The sequence below is a fragment of the Martes martes genome, assembly GCF_963455335.1.
Source record: "Martes martes genome assembly, chromosome: 4".
Classification (NCBI taxonomy): Eukaryota; Metazoa; Chordata; class Mammalia; order Carnivora; family Mustelidae; genus Martes; species Martes martes.
In genome coordinates, this window is record NC_137891.1 from 119,353,938 (window position 1) to 119,373,019 (window position 19,082).

Genomic DNA, 19,082 nt, shown 5'->3' on the forward strand with positions numbered 1-19,082 from the left:
TGTATCTTTTCAAGTTAGTGTTTTCGTTTCTTTGAAAACCCTGTAGTGGAATAAGTGGATCCTAAGGTTTTTCTATTTAATTTTTTTGAGGAACCTCCGTACTGTTTTCCCATCAGCAGCGCATGAGGGTTCCCTTTTCTTCACGTGATAGCCAACACTTTTTATTTTTTGTCTTTTTCATATTAGCCATTCTGATTGGTGTGAAGTGATCTCTTTGTGGATTTGATTTGCATTAACCTGGTGATCAGTGATAGCATCTTTTCATGTGTGTGTTGGCCACACGTATGTCTTCTTTGGAAAAATGTCTATTTAGGTCCTCTGCCCAGTTATTAATCAGATTGTTTGGTTTTTGCTGTTGAGTTGTATATTCTCACATGTGTTATTTGCATATCTTCTGTTCATGAAGTTGCCTTTTTGTTTTGTTGATGGTTTTCTGTGCTGTGTAGAGGCTTTTTGTTTTTGGTGTAGTCCCAACAGTTTATATTTTTTTCTTTACCTGAGGAGACATTTCCATAAAATGTTGCTAAGGCCAATAATGGAGAGATTATAACCCATGTTTTCTTTTAGGAGTTTAATGATTTTGGGTCTCACATTTATGTCCTTAATCCATTTTGAGTTTATTTTTGTGAATGGTGTTAGAAACTGGTCCAGCTTAATTCTTTTGCATATGCCTGTCCAGTTTTCCCAAAACCATTTATTAACATTACTGTCTTTTTCCTTTTGTATATTGTATTATAGATTAATTGACGATTTAAGCATGGGTTTTATTTCTCAGCTCTGTCCTATTCCATGACCTCTGTGTCTGCTTTTGTGCTCATACAATACTGTTTTGATTACTGCAGCTTTGGTAGTATATCTTGAAATCTGGGATTGTGTTACCTCTAGCTTTGTTTTTCTTAAGATTGCTTTGGATATTGAAGGTCTTTTACATTTCCATAAAAATTTTAGGATTATCTGTTCTTGTTCTGTGAAAAATGCTATTGGTATTTGATAGGAAATTCTCTGAATCTGTAGATTGTTTTGGGTAGTGTGGACTTTTTTTTCTTTTTTTTTAAGATTTAATTTTTTATTTCACAGAGAGAGATCACAAGTCGGCAGAGAGGCAGGCAGAGAGAGATGGGGAAGCAGGCTCCCCGCTGAGCAGAGAGCCCGATGCAGGGCTCAATCCCAGGACCCTGAAATCATGCAGAGACTTAACCCACTGAGCCATTCAGGCACCCCTAGTGTGGACATTTTTAACAATAGTAAAAATTGTTTACTGGGTGGCGTAGTCAGTTAAGTATCTTCCTTTACTCAAGTTATGATCTCAGGGTCCTGGGATCCAGCCTGGCATCTGGCTCCCTGCTCAGCAGAGTCTACTTTTCACTGTCCCTCTGTCCTTCCCTCCACTCATGTTCTCTCTCTCTCCACCCCCCAAATAAAATCTTTAAAAAAAATAGTAATTCCTCCTGTTCATGAGCACAGAATATCTTTCCACTGTTATTGTCATGTTCAGTTTCTTTCATTAGTGTCCCATAGTTTTCAGAATATTGGTGTTTCACTTCCGTGGCTTAGTTATTTGTAGGTATTTTATTCTTTTTGGTACAGTTTAAATAGAATTGTTCTCTTAATTTCTCTTTCTGCTACCTCATTATTAGTGTATAGAAATAAAACCAATTTCTGTGTATTAATTTTGTATCCTGAAACTGCTGAATGTATCTGTTCTAATCAGTTTTGGTGGTCTTTAGTGTTTTCTATATAAAATATCTAGTCATCTGCAAATGGTAACAGTTTTACTTCTTTACAAATTTGGTCATGATCACTCCTCTGCAGCTAGGATTTCCAGTACTATGTTGAGTAAGTGTGGATGTCCTTATCTTGTTCCTGATCCTAGAGGAAAATCTTTCAGCGTTTCACCATTCATTGAGTGTGATGTTAGCTGTGGGTTTTTCATATATGGCCTTTATTATGTTGAGGTGTATTCCCTCCTAACCCAAACTCATTTTAAGATTGTATCATAAGCAAAGGTAGAATTTGTCAGATGCCTTTTATACATCCATTGAGATGATGATATGGTTTGTATCCTTCCTCTTATTAATGTTTATCACAATGATTTGCAAATACTGAACTGAGCCCTCTTTTTCTTGATGAGTCTTCCTCTTTTCAGAGTACCAGCTCTGGAGTAATGTTGGTGGAAATACAAATTGATACTGAATTTCTCTATTTTTCTTTTTAGTTGCTATTTTAGTTTTTGGTTGCTATTTCATTTATTTACACTCTTTTTTTTTTAAGATTTTATTTATTTATTTAAAAGAGAGAGTATGCACATGAGCAGAGGAGAGGGACAAAGGGAGAGGGAGAAGCAGACTCCCTGCTGAGCAGGGGGCCCGATGTGGGATTTGATCCCAGGACCTCAGCCAGGATCATGACCCAAGCCAAAGGCAGATGCCCCTCCGTTCTAATCTTTATCATTTCCCTCTTTTTTCACTGGCTTTGTTTGTTCTTTCTCTAGTTCCTTTAGATGTAGGTGAGGTTTTTCTTGTTTCTTGAGGTAGACATATATCTCAATAAATTTCCCTCTTGGAACTGCTTTTGCTGCATCCCAAAGATTTTTGGACCATTGTGTTTTCATTTTTATTTCTCTTCATGTATATTTTTATTTTCTCTTTGATTTTTGTTGTTGTTGTTGTTGTTGTTGACCCACTGGTGTTCAGTAGTGTGTTTTTTTTAACCTTCATGTGTTTTTGCTTTTCGAGTTTTTTTCTTGTAATTTATTTTTTGTTTCATACCTTTATGGTCAGAAAAGATACATGATTTCAGACTTCTAAAATTATTTAGACTTCTTTGTGGCCTAAGATAGGATCTGCCCTGGAGAATGTACCATGTGCACTTGAACTGAATTCAGCAGTTTTGGGATGGAATATTCTGTCTATACCTGTTCTGTCTCGTCTAATGTGTCATTCAAAGCTACTTTTTTCCTTGTTGATTTTCTGTCCACAATGTCTATCCAATGATGTAAGTGGGGTGTTTAAGTCACCTACTATTGTGCTGCTAATTTCTTACTTTGTACCTTTTATAATTGCTTTATGTGTATTTAGGTGATACTATTTTGGGTGCAGAGATATTTATAATTGTTAAATCCTCTTGTTGAAGTGACCACTTTATCATTCTGTAATGCCCTTCTTTGTCTCTTGCTACAGTCTTTAATAAAAGTATTCCTACTGATCTTTTTCTCTCTCTGCCATTTGCATGGAATATCTTTACCCATACCTTCATTTTTCTCTCTGTATGTGTGTAAGTCTGAAGTAAGTCTCTTGTAAAAAAAGATACAGATGGGTCCTTTTTGTTGTTTACCCATTCAGTCACCCTGTGTCTTTTGATTGGAGCATTTGGTCCATTTACTTTTTTTTTTTAAGAGAAAGAGAGAGAATGCTAGTGCAGGCATACTCAGGGAGGGGCAGAGGGAGAAAGAGAATTTAAGCAGGGTTTGATCTCAGGACTCTGAGATCATGATCTGAGCCTAAATCAAGAGACAAACACTTGGGCGCCTGGGTGGGTCAGTTGGTTAAGCGACTGCCTTTGGCTCAGGTCATGATCCTGGAGTCCCAGGATAGAGTCCCACATCAGGCTCCCTGCTCAGCAGGGAGTCTGCTTCTCCCTCTGACCCTCCACTTCAACTTCTCTCTCTCTCTCTCTCTCTCAAATAAATAAAAGCAAAAAAAAGAAAAAGAGAGAGACTGACAGACACTTAACCCACTGCACCAAGCGCCCCATATTCCATTTACATTTAATTAAATATTCATAGGTGTGTCCTTGTTGTCATTTTGTTAATTGCTTTGTAGTTGTTTTTGTAGTTCTGTCTTGTTCTCTTTTGTTTTGATGGCTTTCTTAAACATGCTTAGATCCCTTTTTAGTTTTTGTGTATATCATAGGTTTCTTTTTGGTTATTATTTGGTTCATATATAGCATTTTATGTGTATAACAGTCTATATAAAGTCAATGGCCACTTTTATGTGTATGATTTCATGTTTTACATCTTTTTATTTTGTGTATCCCTTGATTCATTTTTGTAGGTATAATTGATTTTGCTACTTTTTGTGTTTCAGTCTCCATATCGGCTTAATCTACCACCTTTACCTTTGAGAATTTTTCCTTTTCCTAATTTTCTTCTCACTATGGCCTTTTCTTTCTGCTTAAGTGGTGATAAACTCCTTTAACTTTTGTCTGGAACTTTTTTTTCTCCTATTCTTAACCATAACCTCACTGAGTATTCTTGCTCGAAGGTTTTTACCTTGTAGCACTTTGAATTTATCATGCCACTCCCTTCTGGCCTCAAAGTTTCTGGTGAAAAATGGGGTTTCCCTGATTGTAACTGTTTTCTCTTGCTTTGCTTTTAAGATTCTCTTTTTGTCTTTAATCCTTGATATTTTAATTATTGTGTGTCTTGTTGTGGACCTCCTTTGAGTTATCTTTCTAGGGGTTCTGCATGCTTTTTGGATCTGAATGTTTCCTTTCCTCAGGTTAGGGAAATTTTCAGCCATTTTTTTAAAATAAGTTTTCTGATCCCTTGTTTTTTCTCTTCTCTTTCTGGCATCCCTGTAATATGAATGTGTTACAATAGAGGGTGTTGCATATTTCCCATAACCTATTCTCATTTTTTATTCTCTTTGACGTTTGGCTTGGTTACTTTCTGTTAACCTGGTCTTCTGGATTGCTGATCCATTCTTCTGCATTCCATCATCTGCTGTTGATTCCTTCTAGTGTATTTTTCATTTTAGTTATTGAATTCAATTCTGACTGGTTCTTTTTTGTATTTTCTCTTTGTTGAAGTTGTCACTGTGTTCATCTACTCTTCTCAAATCCACTGAGTATCTTTGTTAGTTTAACGTTTCATCAGGCATATTGCTTATCTGTTTCATTTAGCTCTTTTACTGTGATTTTTGTCATGTTCTTTCATCTGGGACAGATGCCTCGCTCTTCATTTTGTCTTACTCTGTGTTTGTGTGTATTACTTCAACTACAACTTTTGGTCTTGAAAGTAGTTACACTGTGGGACAGCTGGGTGACTTGGTCAGTTAAACATCTGTCTTTGGCTCAGGTCATGATCCCAGGGTCCTGAGATTGAGTCCCGCATTGGGCTCTCTGCTCAGCAGAGGAGCCTGCTTCTCCTTCCCCCTGCTTGTGTGTGCACCTACTCTCTCTCTCTTTCTCTCTGACAAATAAATGAAATCTTAAAAACAAAACAAAACAGTGCAGTTACCTTCTGAGGAAGTGGTCTTGTGGTGCCCCAGAGCATAGTCCATTTTTTTCACCAGCACTGCATGCTCCAGGGGTATCCCTTCTGTGGGCTGCATGTGACCTTCTATGTGGTTGAGCTGTGATTGCCTTCAGTGCAGCTGATTGCAGTCACCCACTTTGCCTTCTGTGGGCACACTGGGCAGGGTTTGCTCCCGGTGCTGTTGAGAGGCTCACCTGTGGCTGGTGTGGGCTCATTGGTGGGTGGACCAGCAGTCATCCTAGTTGTCCACACTTAGCCTCTCTGCCACAGCTGCAGGAACAAGGAAGAGCAGGGCTTCCTCCCTGTTCAACCAGCTAAGAGGATCAGCTTCATGAACTGCAGTCATGCTGGGGTGACGGGTTAATCTTTCCCCCTCTCCAGGCCAGGAGTCACTTTCAGTGGCCCTGTGGACCTAACGTTTTATCATTTGTAGTAGCATGAAAAATAATAGATGACAATTCCTTCTTAAGTATGAGTCTTACAGTGTTAAGTATATGTGTGTGTCTCAAAAAAATTTTTTTCCCTAATTATGTAGATATCACTCATTCTGTGTGAAAGGCTAGATAAAATTTTTCAGCTTGATAGGTAACAGAGGTCTATACTACAACTATTGAACTCTGCTTCTGTAGTATAGAAGCAGCCTTAGACAATATTTAAATGTGTAGCTTTGTTCCAGTAAAACTGTACTTCCTGAAGCAGCAGCCTAGATTATGGACCTCAGACTATATTTTGCCAATTCCTTATTAGAATCATATACCTTTGATGGCAGAAAAAATTTTTAAAGTAATGTAGGACCTTTTTTTTTGGTTTTTACTTCTTAATACCGACTGTGATTTCACTTCTCATACCAACTTCTCATGCCAGTAGTAATCCCTTTAGGATCATGAGGCTACAGTGGAGTTTTCCTGTAAGTAAATAATAATACTGTGTGTCAAGCACTATTTTAGTACTGAGGATATTACTTGGAGGGTACTGTTTTTGTAACATACTCTCTCTTTAGGTAATAAATTTCCATTAGTAACAATCAGGCATTTTTGCATTCCTTTATCTGCCATCTGTAAAAAATAAAAATAGCTCAGATCAGTATATCAGTTATAACTGCAGCCTGACTTCTTATAATAAGCAGAATTTTATTTGCTGCCAGCCATTCTTCTACCTATGATATTCTGGCTCCTCTTTCTATCAGTTTACCTCCTGATGGTTAAATCTTACTCGACTCTAGCATTTGAAACTCTCTTCCCTTTACTTCTGTGAATTTGTTACCTGCTAGTTTTTCCTACATCTAACAAGATTTTCATTCTCCCTTCCTGGCATCTCCTCTATCACCCACCTTTCAAATGTTAGTTGTAGTCAGGGTCTGTCTTTATATTTTCTTCTTTTATTACTCTCTTGAATGTCCCACTCCCTCTGTTCCAATTACAGTATTACCTGATGACACTCTTAACCTGTATCTGTAGGTCACAGCTTTCTATTGTTAGAAAGCACATTTCTGACTGCAAGTGGACATGTTTGTTTGTATGGTCTTATAGATACTTTAAGCCTGTGTACATATGAATCATCTGAAAATCTTGTTAGTTGTAAATTCTTGTAAACTTGGGGTACATTCTGAGATTCTGCATTTCTCGTAATCCTCTAGGCTGTGGCCCACATTTTTGGTAGAGAGGCCCTAAACCCAGCATATCCAAAAACTGAATTTATACTCTTCTCTTAGAAAAGAATACCATCTTCTTTCCTCTTTCCACAAATGACAATATGACCAAGCACTTTATTTCACACTTTATACCCAGTTAGTCACCAAATGGTATCTCTTCCCTTCCTTAAATCATTAAGAACTTTCAAATCTTATTCCCTTGGCCTTCTCTGATTTTAATCAAGCCTTCGGCATCTTTCTCCAGAAAGATTAGTTACTTGTTACCTGGTCCAGGTATCTTTGTTCCCTTTTCTTTCTTTTGTTGCATCCTCTACACAACTACCAAAAAGAACTTTTCTAATAGACGTACTTGTGGCCCTCCCCATCACATACAGAATAAATGACAAACTCAATAGCTTCACAATACAAGACCCATCACAACATGCTTTTCTTGATTGTTGTTCACACCTCTAGTTCAAATGCACAACTATCTGCATGTCTCTGAGCTCTGACCTTTAAGGCTTTGTGTATATTGCATGTTCTTCCTAGCTTATGCCTCTTCCAGTTCTTGTAGCAAACTGCTACTCATTAAAAACTTAGTCTAAACGTTTTTTGTGGCCTTTAGCACTTTATATTCCACAGCTGCCACATAATATTATAATGTTTTTATTTGCTTTATTGATCTTTTTCCTCTGCCAAACTAGGAACTCTTAAATTCCAGAATTTTTCGGTGTCATTAATATACCCAGAATCTAACACTGTACCTCATATTAAGAGGAATTCAAATATTTATTGAGTGGATGAATGGATTTACAAAATTTATCTGATTCAAGGATGCCTCCACTTTTGACAAATGGGAATTCAGTGAAAAGCCTGTGTTTGTATTGGTTAATATATCCTGATAAATTCATAGTCTTCGGACATTCTTTTTCTGACTTTATCTTTCTGTACTAAGAAGTTATATTTTTCATTTGTCTTCATTGTTGTACCTCCGGTCTCCTCAGATTCTTTCAGTTATTTAAGTTGCTTTTCTCTTGAATGTTTTCAAGTGCTTTTAAATTGTCATCTTGGGAAGACCCAAATGACTCATAATTCTACACTCTAGACGGTGTGTATATAATAGTACATTTTCTTATTTTAGAGATACTCAGGTACCCAGAAGCTTGCTTAAGCATAGTTGAGAACTCAGTTCTCTTGTCTGCTGTTGTTGGCTGTTCTTTTTGTATTGTTTCTGGGTATGATATACAACATTTTTACTTAGGATATATGATGATTCAAATGGTTATTTTTATCAACAGGAAAACATCTGTCATTCCTTATAATTTTATATGATGGTTCACAGGTCTTAACCATAATTTCTGTAACCCCTTACAATGAAATTAAGTCTTAAAACCAGTGGAATACATTGTATGACTGACTACTTCTGATGTGATCAAAGGTGCATCATTACATCTAGCCAAGTGCATTGTCTTTTTCATTTATATTTTCACTTATTTGAAAATAAATTAATTTAAACATTTTTCTTTAACCCTAAGACATATCCTCCCTATTATCTTGTCATCCCCAGTTTTATCCTGTTTCTGGAACTAGGAAAACACTTTTTTTTTTTTTTAAATATTGTTTATAGTTACCTTTGAAGAGTCTGAATTAGAAGAGTTCTACAGGTTTCTGAGTAATACATATAGCAAAACTAAGCTCATCTCTAAGGGAGCTGTACAAGTGACCTACTTATAAGAATCCAGAGTGAAAAGCTGAAACATTTCATGTGTTTTATTATCACTTCTGTGTATTTGATCACTTTAAAGTACTATTCACAAAACTGCCTTTATAACTACCAAATGAGTTGGCATAAGAACATTTTCCAGAAATGCAGTGGCTGGTTTTTGTTTGTTTGTTTGTTTGTTTTTTTAAGATTTTATTTATTTACTTGTCAGAGAGATAGCACAAGCAGGGGGAGTGGCTGGCAGAAGGAGAGGCAGGCTCCCTGCTGAGCAGGGACTGCTCTCCCCCACCACTTTTGGGACTCGATTGGAGGACCCTGGGGTCATTACCTGGGCTGAATGCATATGCTTAACTGGACTGAGCCACCCAGGCATCCCAGTGACATGGATTTCTTTAGGAATCTTCAAACTGATGTTATTGGGCTTTTTTAAAGCTGCAGGAAGTAAACTAGAAAAGTTATTATGTATCTTTTTGCAAGTGTTATACTCTTGTATAGCCTATCCTACTGCCATGTGTACATAAAAGCACCCAAGTATCTGTTAAAAAATTAATTCACCACTTGTAAAATGGGATTTGCTACTACAGGGTATTTAACAGATATCCCCCTCATTCAAGATTAGGAGGCTTTGTAGATCTATGCTTAACAAAGCAAAGAACGATGAAAATAGTCATTAGTGACTCATATTGAATTTATTCATTTCAGCCTATTAAAAAAATCTTTTAAATGAATGAATATTATTAAATGTGCTAGCCTCTATTAATGGATTTGAAAAAGATATACGAACAGTCCTTTTCCCCTAGAGATGTTTCTTATGCAGTAGACAACACACTTAGTATTACCCAGTATTTTGCACAGGTGTGCATAATAGCATTTACCAAAGGGATGGTGTAAAATGCAACAGGATGCCATGAGATCATTTTTTGCTTTGGGATTCAGGAGTCTGCAGAGTATTTGGACAAATTCTAAAGGACGGAATTAATACAGAAGAAATTCTAATAAACAGACTAACCATCAGCTTTATTTTGAACTAAATTCTATAGGGGAAGTATAGATAGGATATCTGAGTTTCTTCCAACAAGTTCTTAATCTTAAAAAGAAAAACTACTTTCATTTAGGACAATAAAACAAAGAGTAGAGACCTTCATAACAAAACATACCTATAATGCTATTGCTAGTTAATTGTAAGTTTAAGAAATAAGTTCTCATGTCACCATAAAATCTAAGAACTATCAAGTATTTATATGAAATAACCTACTTGTATTTTAGAAAAATGTGTTCTAAATTTAATTTGAACAATTTTATGTGATCATTGCTGGAAAAAAAAATGGTAAAATATAGATCAACAGTCCAAAAAAGGGAGAACATTGATTTAAAACTTCCCCAAGAGGCACATGGGTGGCTCAGTCGGTTAAATATCTGCCTTCAGCTCAGGTCATGATCCCTGGGTCCTCGGATCAAGCCCCATATCAGGCTTCCCTGCCCAGCAGAGAGCCTCCTTCTCTCTCTCCCACTCTCCCTGCTTGTGCTCTGTCAAATTAACAAAATCTTTTTAAAATTTTTTAAAAAATGAAACTTCCCCAAACCCTGCACTTCAGATAAAGTCCTCTGTTAAAATAATAGTTAACAGTAATAGTTAAAGGTTATATGTATTGTGCCACATATTTTATATTTGCTAGCTTAATTTTTTTAAGACTTATGAATAAATGTTTAAATTTTTTTGTGTGACAAGCAGAAGAAACAGACTGATCTCAAACTTTTTATATTTGAGTTTGCTTCTGTGTCACTAAGTAGGATAATTTTTTTATTGTGTTAGTCACCATAAAATACACGTTTTTGATGCAGTGTTCCAAGATTGTTTATATCCAACACCCAGTGCTCTATGCAATATGTGCCTTCCTTAATACCCATCACGAGGCTCACCCATCCCCCTCCTTCCCACCCCTCTAAAACCCTATTTATTTATCAGTCCACAGTCTCTTGTGGTTCATCTCCCCCTCCGATTCCCCGCCCCCTTTTCCTTTCCTTCTCCTACTATCCTCCATGCTATTCCTTATGTTCCACAAATAAGTGAAACCATATGATAATTCACTTTCTCTGCTTGATTTATTTCACTCAGCATAATCTCCTCCAGTCACACCCAAGTTGATGCAAAAGTTGGCTATTCATCCTTTCTGATGGCTGAGTAATATTCCACTGTATATATGGACCACATCTTCTTTATCCCTTCCTCTGTTGAAGGGCATCTCGGCTCTTTCCACAGTTCAGCTGTTGTGGACATTGCTGCTATATGAACACATTGGAGTACAGGTGGCCCTTCTTTTCACTACATCTGTATCTTTGGGGTAGATACCCAGTAGTGCAATTGCTGGGTCACAAGGTAGATCTATTTTTAATTTTTTGAGGAATCTCCACACTGTTTTCCAAAGTGGTTGTACCAACTTGCATTTCCCACCAACAGTGTAAGAGGGTTCCCTTTTCTCCACATCCTCTCCAACATTTGTTGTTTTCTGCCTTGTTAATCTTTGCCATTCTAGCTGGTGTAAGGTGGTATCTCAGTGTGATTTTGACTTGAATTTCCATGATGGCTAATGATAATGAACATTTTTTCATGTGTCTGCTAGCCATTTGCATGTCTTCATTGGAGAAATGTCTGTTCATGTCTTCTGCCCATTTTTTGACATGATTTTCTGGTTTTTTTGGGTGTTGAGTTTGAGAAGTTCTTCAAAGACTTGGGTATCAGCCCTTTGTCTATAGTGTCATTTGCAAATATCTTCTCCCATTCCATGGGTTGCCTCTTTGTTTCATTGCCTGTTTCCTTTGCTGTGTAGAAGCTTTTTATCTTGAAGAAGTCCCAAAAGTTCATTTTCGCTTTTGTTTCCTTTTCGCTTGGAGACATGTCTTGAAGGAAGTTGCTGTGGCCAGTGTTGAAGAGGTTACTGCCTATGTCCTCCTCCAGGATTTTGATGGATTCCTGTATCATGTTGAGATCTTTCATCCATTTTGAGTTTGTCTTTGTGTATGGTGTAAGAGAATGGTCAGGTTTCATTCTTCTATACATAGCTGTCCAGTTTTCCCAGCACCATTTATTGAAGAGACTATCTTTTCTCCACTAGATATTTTTTCCTGCTTTGTCGGAGATTATTTGACCATAGAGTTAAGGGTCCATATCTGGGCTTTCAGCTCTGTTCCACTGGTCTATGTGTCTGTTTTTGTGCCAGTACAATGCGGTCTTGGTGATCACAGCTTTGTAGTAAAGCTTGAAATCAGGCAGTGGGATGCCCCCAGTTTTGTTTTGTTTTGTTTTTTCAATATTTCCTGGGCGATTCAGGGTCTTTTCTGGTTGCATACAAATTTTAGGATTGTTTGTTCCAGCACTTTGAAAAAGGCCAGTAGGTTAATTTGTAATGATTGGATACATTCTATGGTGTGGTTCACATTAATTTATTTTATCTGTAGATTCTTACACACTTAGATTTTTCCCAAATTTCTAGATGTGGTTAATAGGACCTTATATAGCTTTGCATTATATTGTACAGTTATTTCCTCAGAATAAAGAAATACCCAACAGGGAACTTTCAGATTTAAAGAATATGTACATTTTAAGACTTTGGGTTCATTTTGCTAAATACCTCTCTGGAAATGTGTCTATATTTCTCCTGCAAATAACCCCCAGGAAAATCCCTCTCTCCATCCCCTCTCTAACCTTAAATATTCTTTTTAATTTTTGGCACCCTCAGTGAGGATACCTCATTGTTTTGACATTTGATTTTTAGAATGAACATTTAAAATGTTTATTAACCACTTGTATATTTATACATTACATTCTCCTGTCCTTAGTCCATTTGTCCACATACTATGTATTTAATAATATATGAGCACTTTGATACATTGTTAGAGATTTTACCTAGTGTATCATTTATACTTTTAATTTTTACTTTTAATTTTGTTTCTAGTGGTGTTTAACTGTCCTGAAGTTTTCATTTTTGTATAGGCATATCAGTAAAGCATTTACTCTATGGTCATAGTGAGGAAGAAGAATTTTATATTCCATATTGAAGTTGTGTATGTTACCTTCTCTGTAATACTTCTCACAGCTGAAATTATTAGTGTGATTACTGCTTTAGTATCTTTCCTCCTCACGGGACTGTAAGCTCCATGAGAGCAAGAATCTTGTTTTGTATAGCTTTATCTCTGTTGTCTGGCATACGGTTCGGTCCTCAGTAAGTATTTGTTGAATGAATTGAAAATCTTAATCCATATAGAACTCATTTAGATACAAGACAGAAAAATAGGTAGCTGTATCCTATTTTTCCCAACTAGTTTGACAAGTTTTCTCCAGTGTGTTAAATAATTCACACATACACCCCAGACACACACACACACACGTGTCATTCTTTCCTTCCCTTTGATAGTTTTTCCATATTAAACAATGACAGATACTTGAGTCTCTCTAGATTTCCTAACCAGTTTTTTCTATTCCAGTATCACATCATCTATTAACAATGGAACAAATTCTCCTCCAATATTTCACTTTTTCTAAACTACCCAGACTTCTTACATTATTTACTCTTGTCACAGAGCTTTACTACCAAGCCCTCAGAATCCCATTAGAATTTGGGATTTGGATTAAGTTTGAAACAATTAACATCTTAAAATACTTACTCTTCTCATTGATAGTATGATATGCCTTTCCATTTATTTATATGTTTGAATTTCCTTAGTTTTTTTAATATAGGATCTAATGTTTTATTGAGTGCATTTGTACTTTTTATATTAATCTTTTATTAGCTTGAGTTTGGAAGTGAATAATTGGAATTTTTTCTTAAGCTTTTGTCAGGAGTGATAAACCCAAACTATTCAGAGGACTACAAATCAAGGTAAGAGGATTTTATTGGAATTCCTTTTTTCCAGTATATTTTTTAATTAAAATATTTGAAGGGTTTTTTTTTTTTAATACCTTAGAGTAACTTTAGGTATACAGAAAAATTGATCCAAAAGTACACTGTTCCCTTATATACCCCCTCCCTCATTGTATCTTGCCACTCAGTTTCCCTTATTAACATCTTGAACTTATCTGGTACAATTGATAAACCAATACGGTTGCATTATTAACTGAATTCCATAATTAGCATTGGGATTTTTTGTATGGCATAGTTCTAGTTTTGCCAAATGTATATAATAACCATGTATATACCATTACAATATCTTACAGAATAGTTTCATTGCCCTAAAAATCTCCTGCGCTCTACCTGTTCATACTTCTTCCTGCCTCACCCACTCCCCCAAAACCCTGGCAACCACTGATCTTAACTCCCTGTAGTTTACCTTTTGCAGAAGGTCATATGGTTGAAATCACACAGCATGTAGCCTTTTCAAATGGCTTCTTGGATTTAGCAGTATGCAGTTAAGGTTCTTCCCATATCTTCCTTATAGCTCATTTCTTGGTAACACTAAATAATACGAATATTCAAAAAAAAATAAGAAATAAATAACACAAATATTCTGTTGTACCATGGTTTTCATATTCACCAATGGAAGGACATCTTGGTTGCTTCCAGTCTTTGGCAATTATGAGTAAAGCTGCTGTACACATTTTTGTGTAGGCATAGGTTTTCAACTTACTCATTACCTAGAAGCACAATTGCTAGATCATATAGTAAAATTGTTTAGCTCTTTAAGAAATTCTCGAACTGTCTTCTAAATTGGCAGTATTATGTTGTATTCCCACTAGTTATGAGAGTTTCTATGCTTCCCCATCCTCACTAGCATTAAATATTGTCAGTGCTTGACATTTTAGCCATTGTAATAAGTACATGGTATTAACCCGTTTTATTTTTGCATTCCCTAATTGAGCATCTTTTCATAAGCCTGTTTGCCATCTGTAGATCTTATTTCAGGTATCTGTTATCTTATTTCGGGTATCTGTTCAGCTCTTTAGCCCACTTTTTAAATTTTTAATTGTGATAATATTAAATTTACCTTCTAAACTATTCTTTAACATACAGTTCAGTGGTGTTATATACACACACACACACACACACACACACACACATATATATATTCACCATTGGGCAACAGATCTGAAATTTCCTCATCTTGCAGAACAAACTCTATACCCATTAAACACTAATTCCCCCTCTCCTCCTTCCAGCTCTTTGACCAGCCACCCTTTTGCTTTGTTTCTGTGATTTCCACTATTTTAGATACTTCATAGGAGTTGAATCATGCAGTATTCATCCTATATTTCACTTAGTATGATGTCCCCAAGATTCAGCCACCTTGAAGCATATGACAGGATGCTTTTTCTCCATCTGTTGATATAATATTTTTCTTACTTAGCCTATTGGTGGGGATGTATTCATTGATTTTTAAAATGTTATATCAGGCTTGTAGACCTGGCAGAAATCCAAATTGGTCATGGTATATAATTCCTTCATACATTAGTAGGTTTGATAATGTTTTGTTGAGGATTTTTACAGCTACATTCTACATAAATTTTTATCTTTTGTGGACTAAAATGAGTTTTTGAACAGTCAAATCTTTTAAAATAGTTTATAGATAATCTAATCAAAAATAGTTAAGTAGTAATGGTATTCATTGCAAATGGGTGGAGAATATACCAAATGCTAGAGTTCACACACTAGAGAACTGAAGCATAAATTGCTGAAAGAAATTCTAAGAGCTGCCTTCATCATCACTGCTGCCTTTTGGCTTATGTGGTTCTACTTAATTTAGCACTGAAGATTGATTTCTTAATGAATTGGGATCGTGTTTGTCACTGTTAGTGATCATGTTGGTCACTGTTAGAATTGCTCAGTTCTGTTGGATATTACTAGGGTCAGCTAGTGGGTCTCAAGTTTCAGAGTCCAGCCTAATTACAAACTAATTACAAATACAAAAAATGTATTTCTTAAGGAAAATTCAAAACTCAGTACAGAATGTTGATAATTTGGTGCACGGCCTATTCCAGCAGTGGTCTTACACAGTCATTCTCATCTTAAACTTGTCTTCTCAAGGTTTTAAGCTCATGTGGACTTTGAGTGTTGTATATAAAATAAATATTTGTTTACATTCAGTCATCTTAAATTTCAGACAATCTCAATACCAACAGGTGTTTTTCTTTTTAGAGGTAAATGTAATTACTTAGTTCTCCTTAGAAATCCTGTAACACCTATTATAATCTATAAGCCTTTTTTAAATTACTGTTAAATTGGCTAAACCTGGATTGAACTGTTTTTGCTTAAGGCTGAGAAGGCTCTTCTAAGCAGATAAAAATCATGTCCTTCTTTTTGTAGTATGTTCGTGGTTCCGATCCTGTATTAAAGCTTTTGGATGACAACGGGAACATTGCTGAAGAATTAAGCATCCTCAAATGGAACACAGACAGTGTAGAAGAATTCCTGAGTGAAAAGTTGGAACGCGTATAAATCTTGCTTCAATTTTGTCCTATCCTTTTGTTACTTTAGCAGATGAAATATTACAGTACCTAGAGAATATTTTAGTTTTGCTTCCTTCCTTTGATCACTTTCTGTGAGGCATTAAACATCTCATTAACAGTGGAAGTGGTAGCACAGCCCGCGGTATCTGAGGAGTCGGCAAGCTTAACAAAACCCAATTCTCATAAATTTCCTTCCTTCCACATTTGTCGGTACCACTAATGAAATGCTTCGTAACAGAGTTGGCTAATTATGCAAATGATAGTTTGTAATTTGTCCAGTTTTATGAACAACAGATTTTTAGATTAGGGAGGTTAATAAGGGAGATGCCTACTGTGCCCCATGCATGTGCTGTGTGCTCTCTGAAAGCACCAGCAAGAACTACAAAGCAAGTAAGAGCCACTGAGCCTCAACAGATTGCCTGCTTCTCATTCTCCCGGCTGTCCTTTTAATAGAAATGTTATAGTTCATAATGAATGTGCTGCGGTAAAACTTTATGGCTTCATTATTGTAAAACAGATTCAAGATCTACAGTAAGAGTGAAACATTCAGAGATTTGCATCAATGAAGGCTACACAGAAAACCTTCAGGAGGATTTGTGTGGATCTGATATTTAGCAAATTTTTGTGCTTCCCACTCTTACAGGAAAATAAAAAATGATCATTTAAGATCAAAATATAAATAAAGTTTCCCAAAAAATCGAATTTGAAATTCTTCTGATTTGTCCTCTCATGTTTAAAAATGCTGCATTTCTCAGTGTGTTTTTATTTTTTCATAGAACCCCTGTTTTATCCAGGATGTTAAGATGGCTACAGTGTTTCAAACTTATTGTGAGTAATATTGCTTTATACTTGTCTAGCAGTTTCTCAAAGTGCTTTTATCCGTGAATGCATTTTTTATTGATATCTCCTTTTAAAATGCAGAATTTTTATGAGCTATTAAAAATGATTTTTCTTGCTTGACCTTTTGTCTGGTGGTTCACAAAGAACAACATTCATCCAAATGAATTTAGGTCATTTAAACCTTGTATCATATTGGTCTGATCTTACATCAGCTTAATCTCAGGATAAACTCTTTTAATCTAGAAACTTTAAAAATAAAAAAGTAAGAATTAAGCTGTCAATGAAGGATATTTGGAAATCCTTAAAGACACTACCAGGAAATATTTTTATAGAATATTTTTAAGAGATTGGTTACTATTACTAGCATTTTGTATTATCTCCTATTTTAAATTAAGTACATTTATAAAGCCATGAAGAGAGTAAACCCTAGGCAAGTTGGTTAATCAAAATAAAATACTATGAGAAGTCTTGGCAAACAGACTAGGATCTATTTTTGATCATTTAGAGTAATGGGAGAGCCATCGGTTTGATAGTACAAGACCCTGGGTGGTGGGGCACTAATCCCCTGTGGCTATTATTACTTCAGAACAAGAGGGAGGGCAAGCCCGTCAGGGACAGTGGGAAAAACAGCGGGAGGAGGTGCCACCACCTACAGATGAACAGTAGGATAGATGGGATGAAACTTCAAAACTGGGATTGGCACAGGAAACTAATTGGACTGCTGTCTGGGCAGGAAGAGCCAGTTAAATGAGTGCTGGCATTGGTTTAAAAAAAAAAAAGTGAAGAAAAGCTTAAAAACTCTATTCAAGTTATTATATTCAAGTTATTATGAGAGAGCAAAGAGGCTAAAGGACCCCATAGTATCGTAGAGCTTGAAGTTCTTGAGTTGATGAATAACCATGTATCCACCAAGTTCTACTATTTTAATTGGGAGGCTCAGATTAATCCGTCAATTCCAACTATTTTTCACCAGTTCTAATCAAAGAACAGCTCAAAGCTCTTTAAGAAAAAAAAAAAAAAAAGACAAATGAGAGAGAAATACTGATCCAGAAAGTGCCATTTTGTAGGCCAGTTCTGAAATTTGATTAAACTTATTCTGGTTCACAAATATGGATATGTAATACTTGATATTTATAAATTTGTTCCCCCTGCCAAAATGTTACTTATAACTTAAAACAGTTAATTTGTCTCTAAGTTCCTGAATTTGGCAGAAGCCTCCTAAAAGGAATGATGAACAAATACTGACATTTCCTGTTTTAAGAGGATTTGAAGCTTAAAAGCCAGTCTAAAAATAAGGATAATTAAAAAATTAAAAAAAAAAAAACTTGTGAAAGCAAATACTGCAAAACTTTGGAAATTAAAATTGGCCCTCCCTTATATGAGAAAGCAAATACATGGGAAGGAGGAGTACGGATTCCAGATATGAGCACAACTAGGTAAGTATTTTTTACTTGAAAATGAAAATGCCTTTTAACTACATTCTGTGGTGACAGAGGGTTTGCTCTATGAAAAGGCCTGCATTTGTGATCAGAAATTCAGAGTAGACTTTTGGCAGACATTTTACCTTCAAACTGCCCCTTTGTCAGAAATCAGTAACATGAGACATGGTTATTTAGAAATGCAGAGGCAGTTATTAAGAATAATTGTCTGCAGCCTCTATAACTAGTCCTTCTGTTAGCCCCTCCTGAAATATTACAGATACAGCTTTTTTATCTGCAGCATTATGAAGAGAGTGAAGTTTAGCCCTAAAAAAAAAAGTTTGGTAGAAAAACTAAGCTATACTTGATACTTCTTACTCATGAATTCCATATTTACAAATACACCTACTCATTAAAGTTATCTATTACCCCACAATCATAATAACAGTGGTACTTTTGAAGTCATTCACAGATGGGCGCAGAACAAAACACTTGAGTCCCTCAGTGCAGCACATTCCCAGCTAAAGTCAAATGGGGACCCTGCCTTGCTTGAGCTCTCATGCTGTAAACAAGTATCCTTTCATAGTCTAATTAGTTTTTTGCATTTTGGTGCTTTATGTTGGTGATTGAGCCTTTTAAAATGACCCCCAAGTATAGTGCTAAAATGCTGTCCAGTGTTCCTAATAAGAGCAAGAAGGCTAGGATGCACTTTACAGAAAAAATGCATTTAGTGAAGTTTTGTTGAGGCATGGCTTATGGGCCATGAATTCAGTGAT

General features: G+C 36.0%; 1 protein-coding gene across 1 annotated transcript in view; it reads left to right on the plus strand.

The window, feature by feature from the left end:
• SELENOF (selenoprotein F) overlaps positions 1-17,008 on the plus strand; it is a 49,978-nt gene extending 32,970 nt beyond the window's left edge. Inside the window, exons 4-5 of the mRNA XM_080802020.1 lie at positions 13,438-13,487; positions 15,906-17,008. Of these exons, the coding sequence (XP_080658146.1) occupies positions 13,438-13,487; positions 15,906-16,037 (182 nt within the window). The 3' untranslated portion in view covers positions 16,038-17,008. The remainder of the gene's footprint in view (positions 1-13,437; positions 13,488-15,905) is intronic.
• Positions 17,009-19,082: the final 2,074 nt, after the last annotated feature.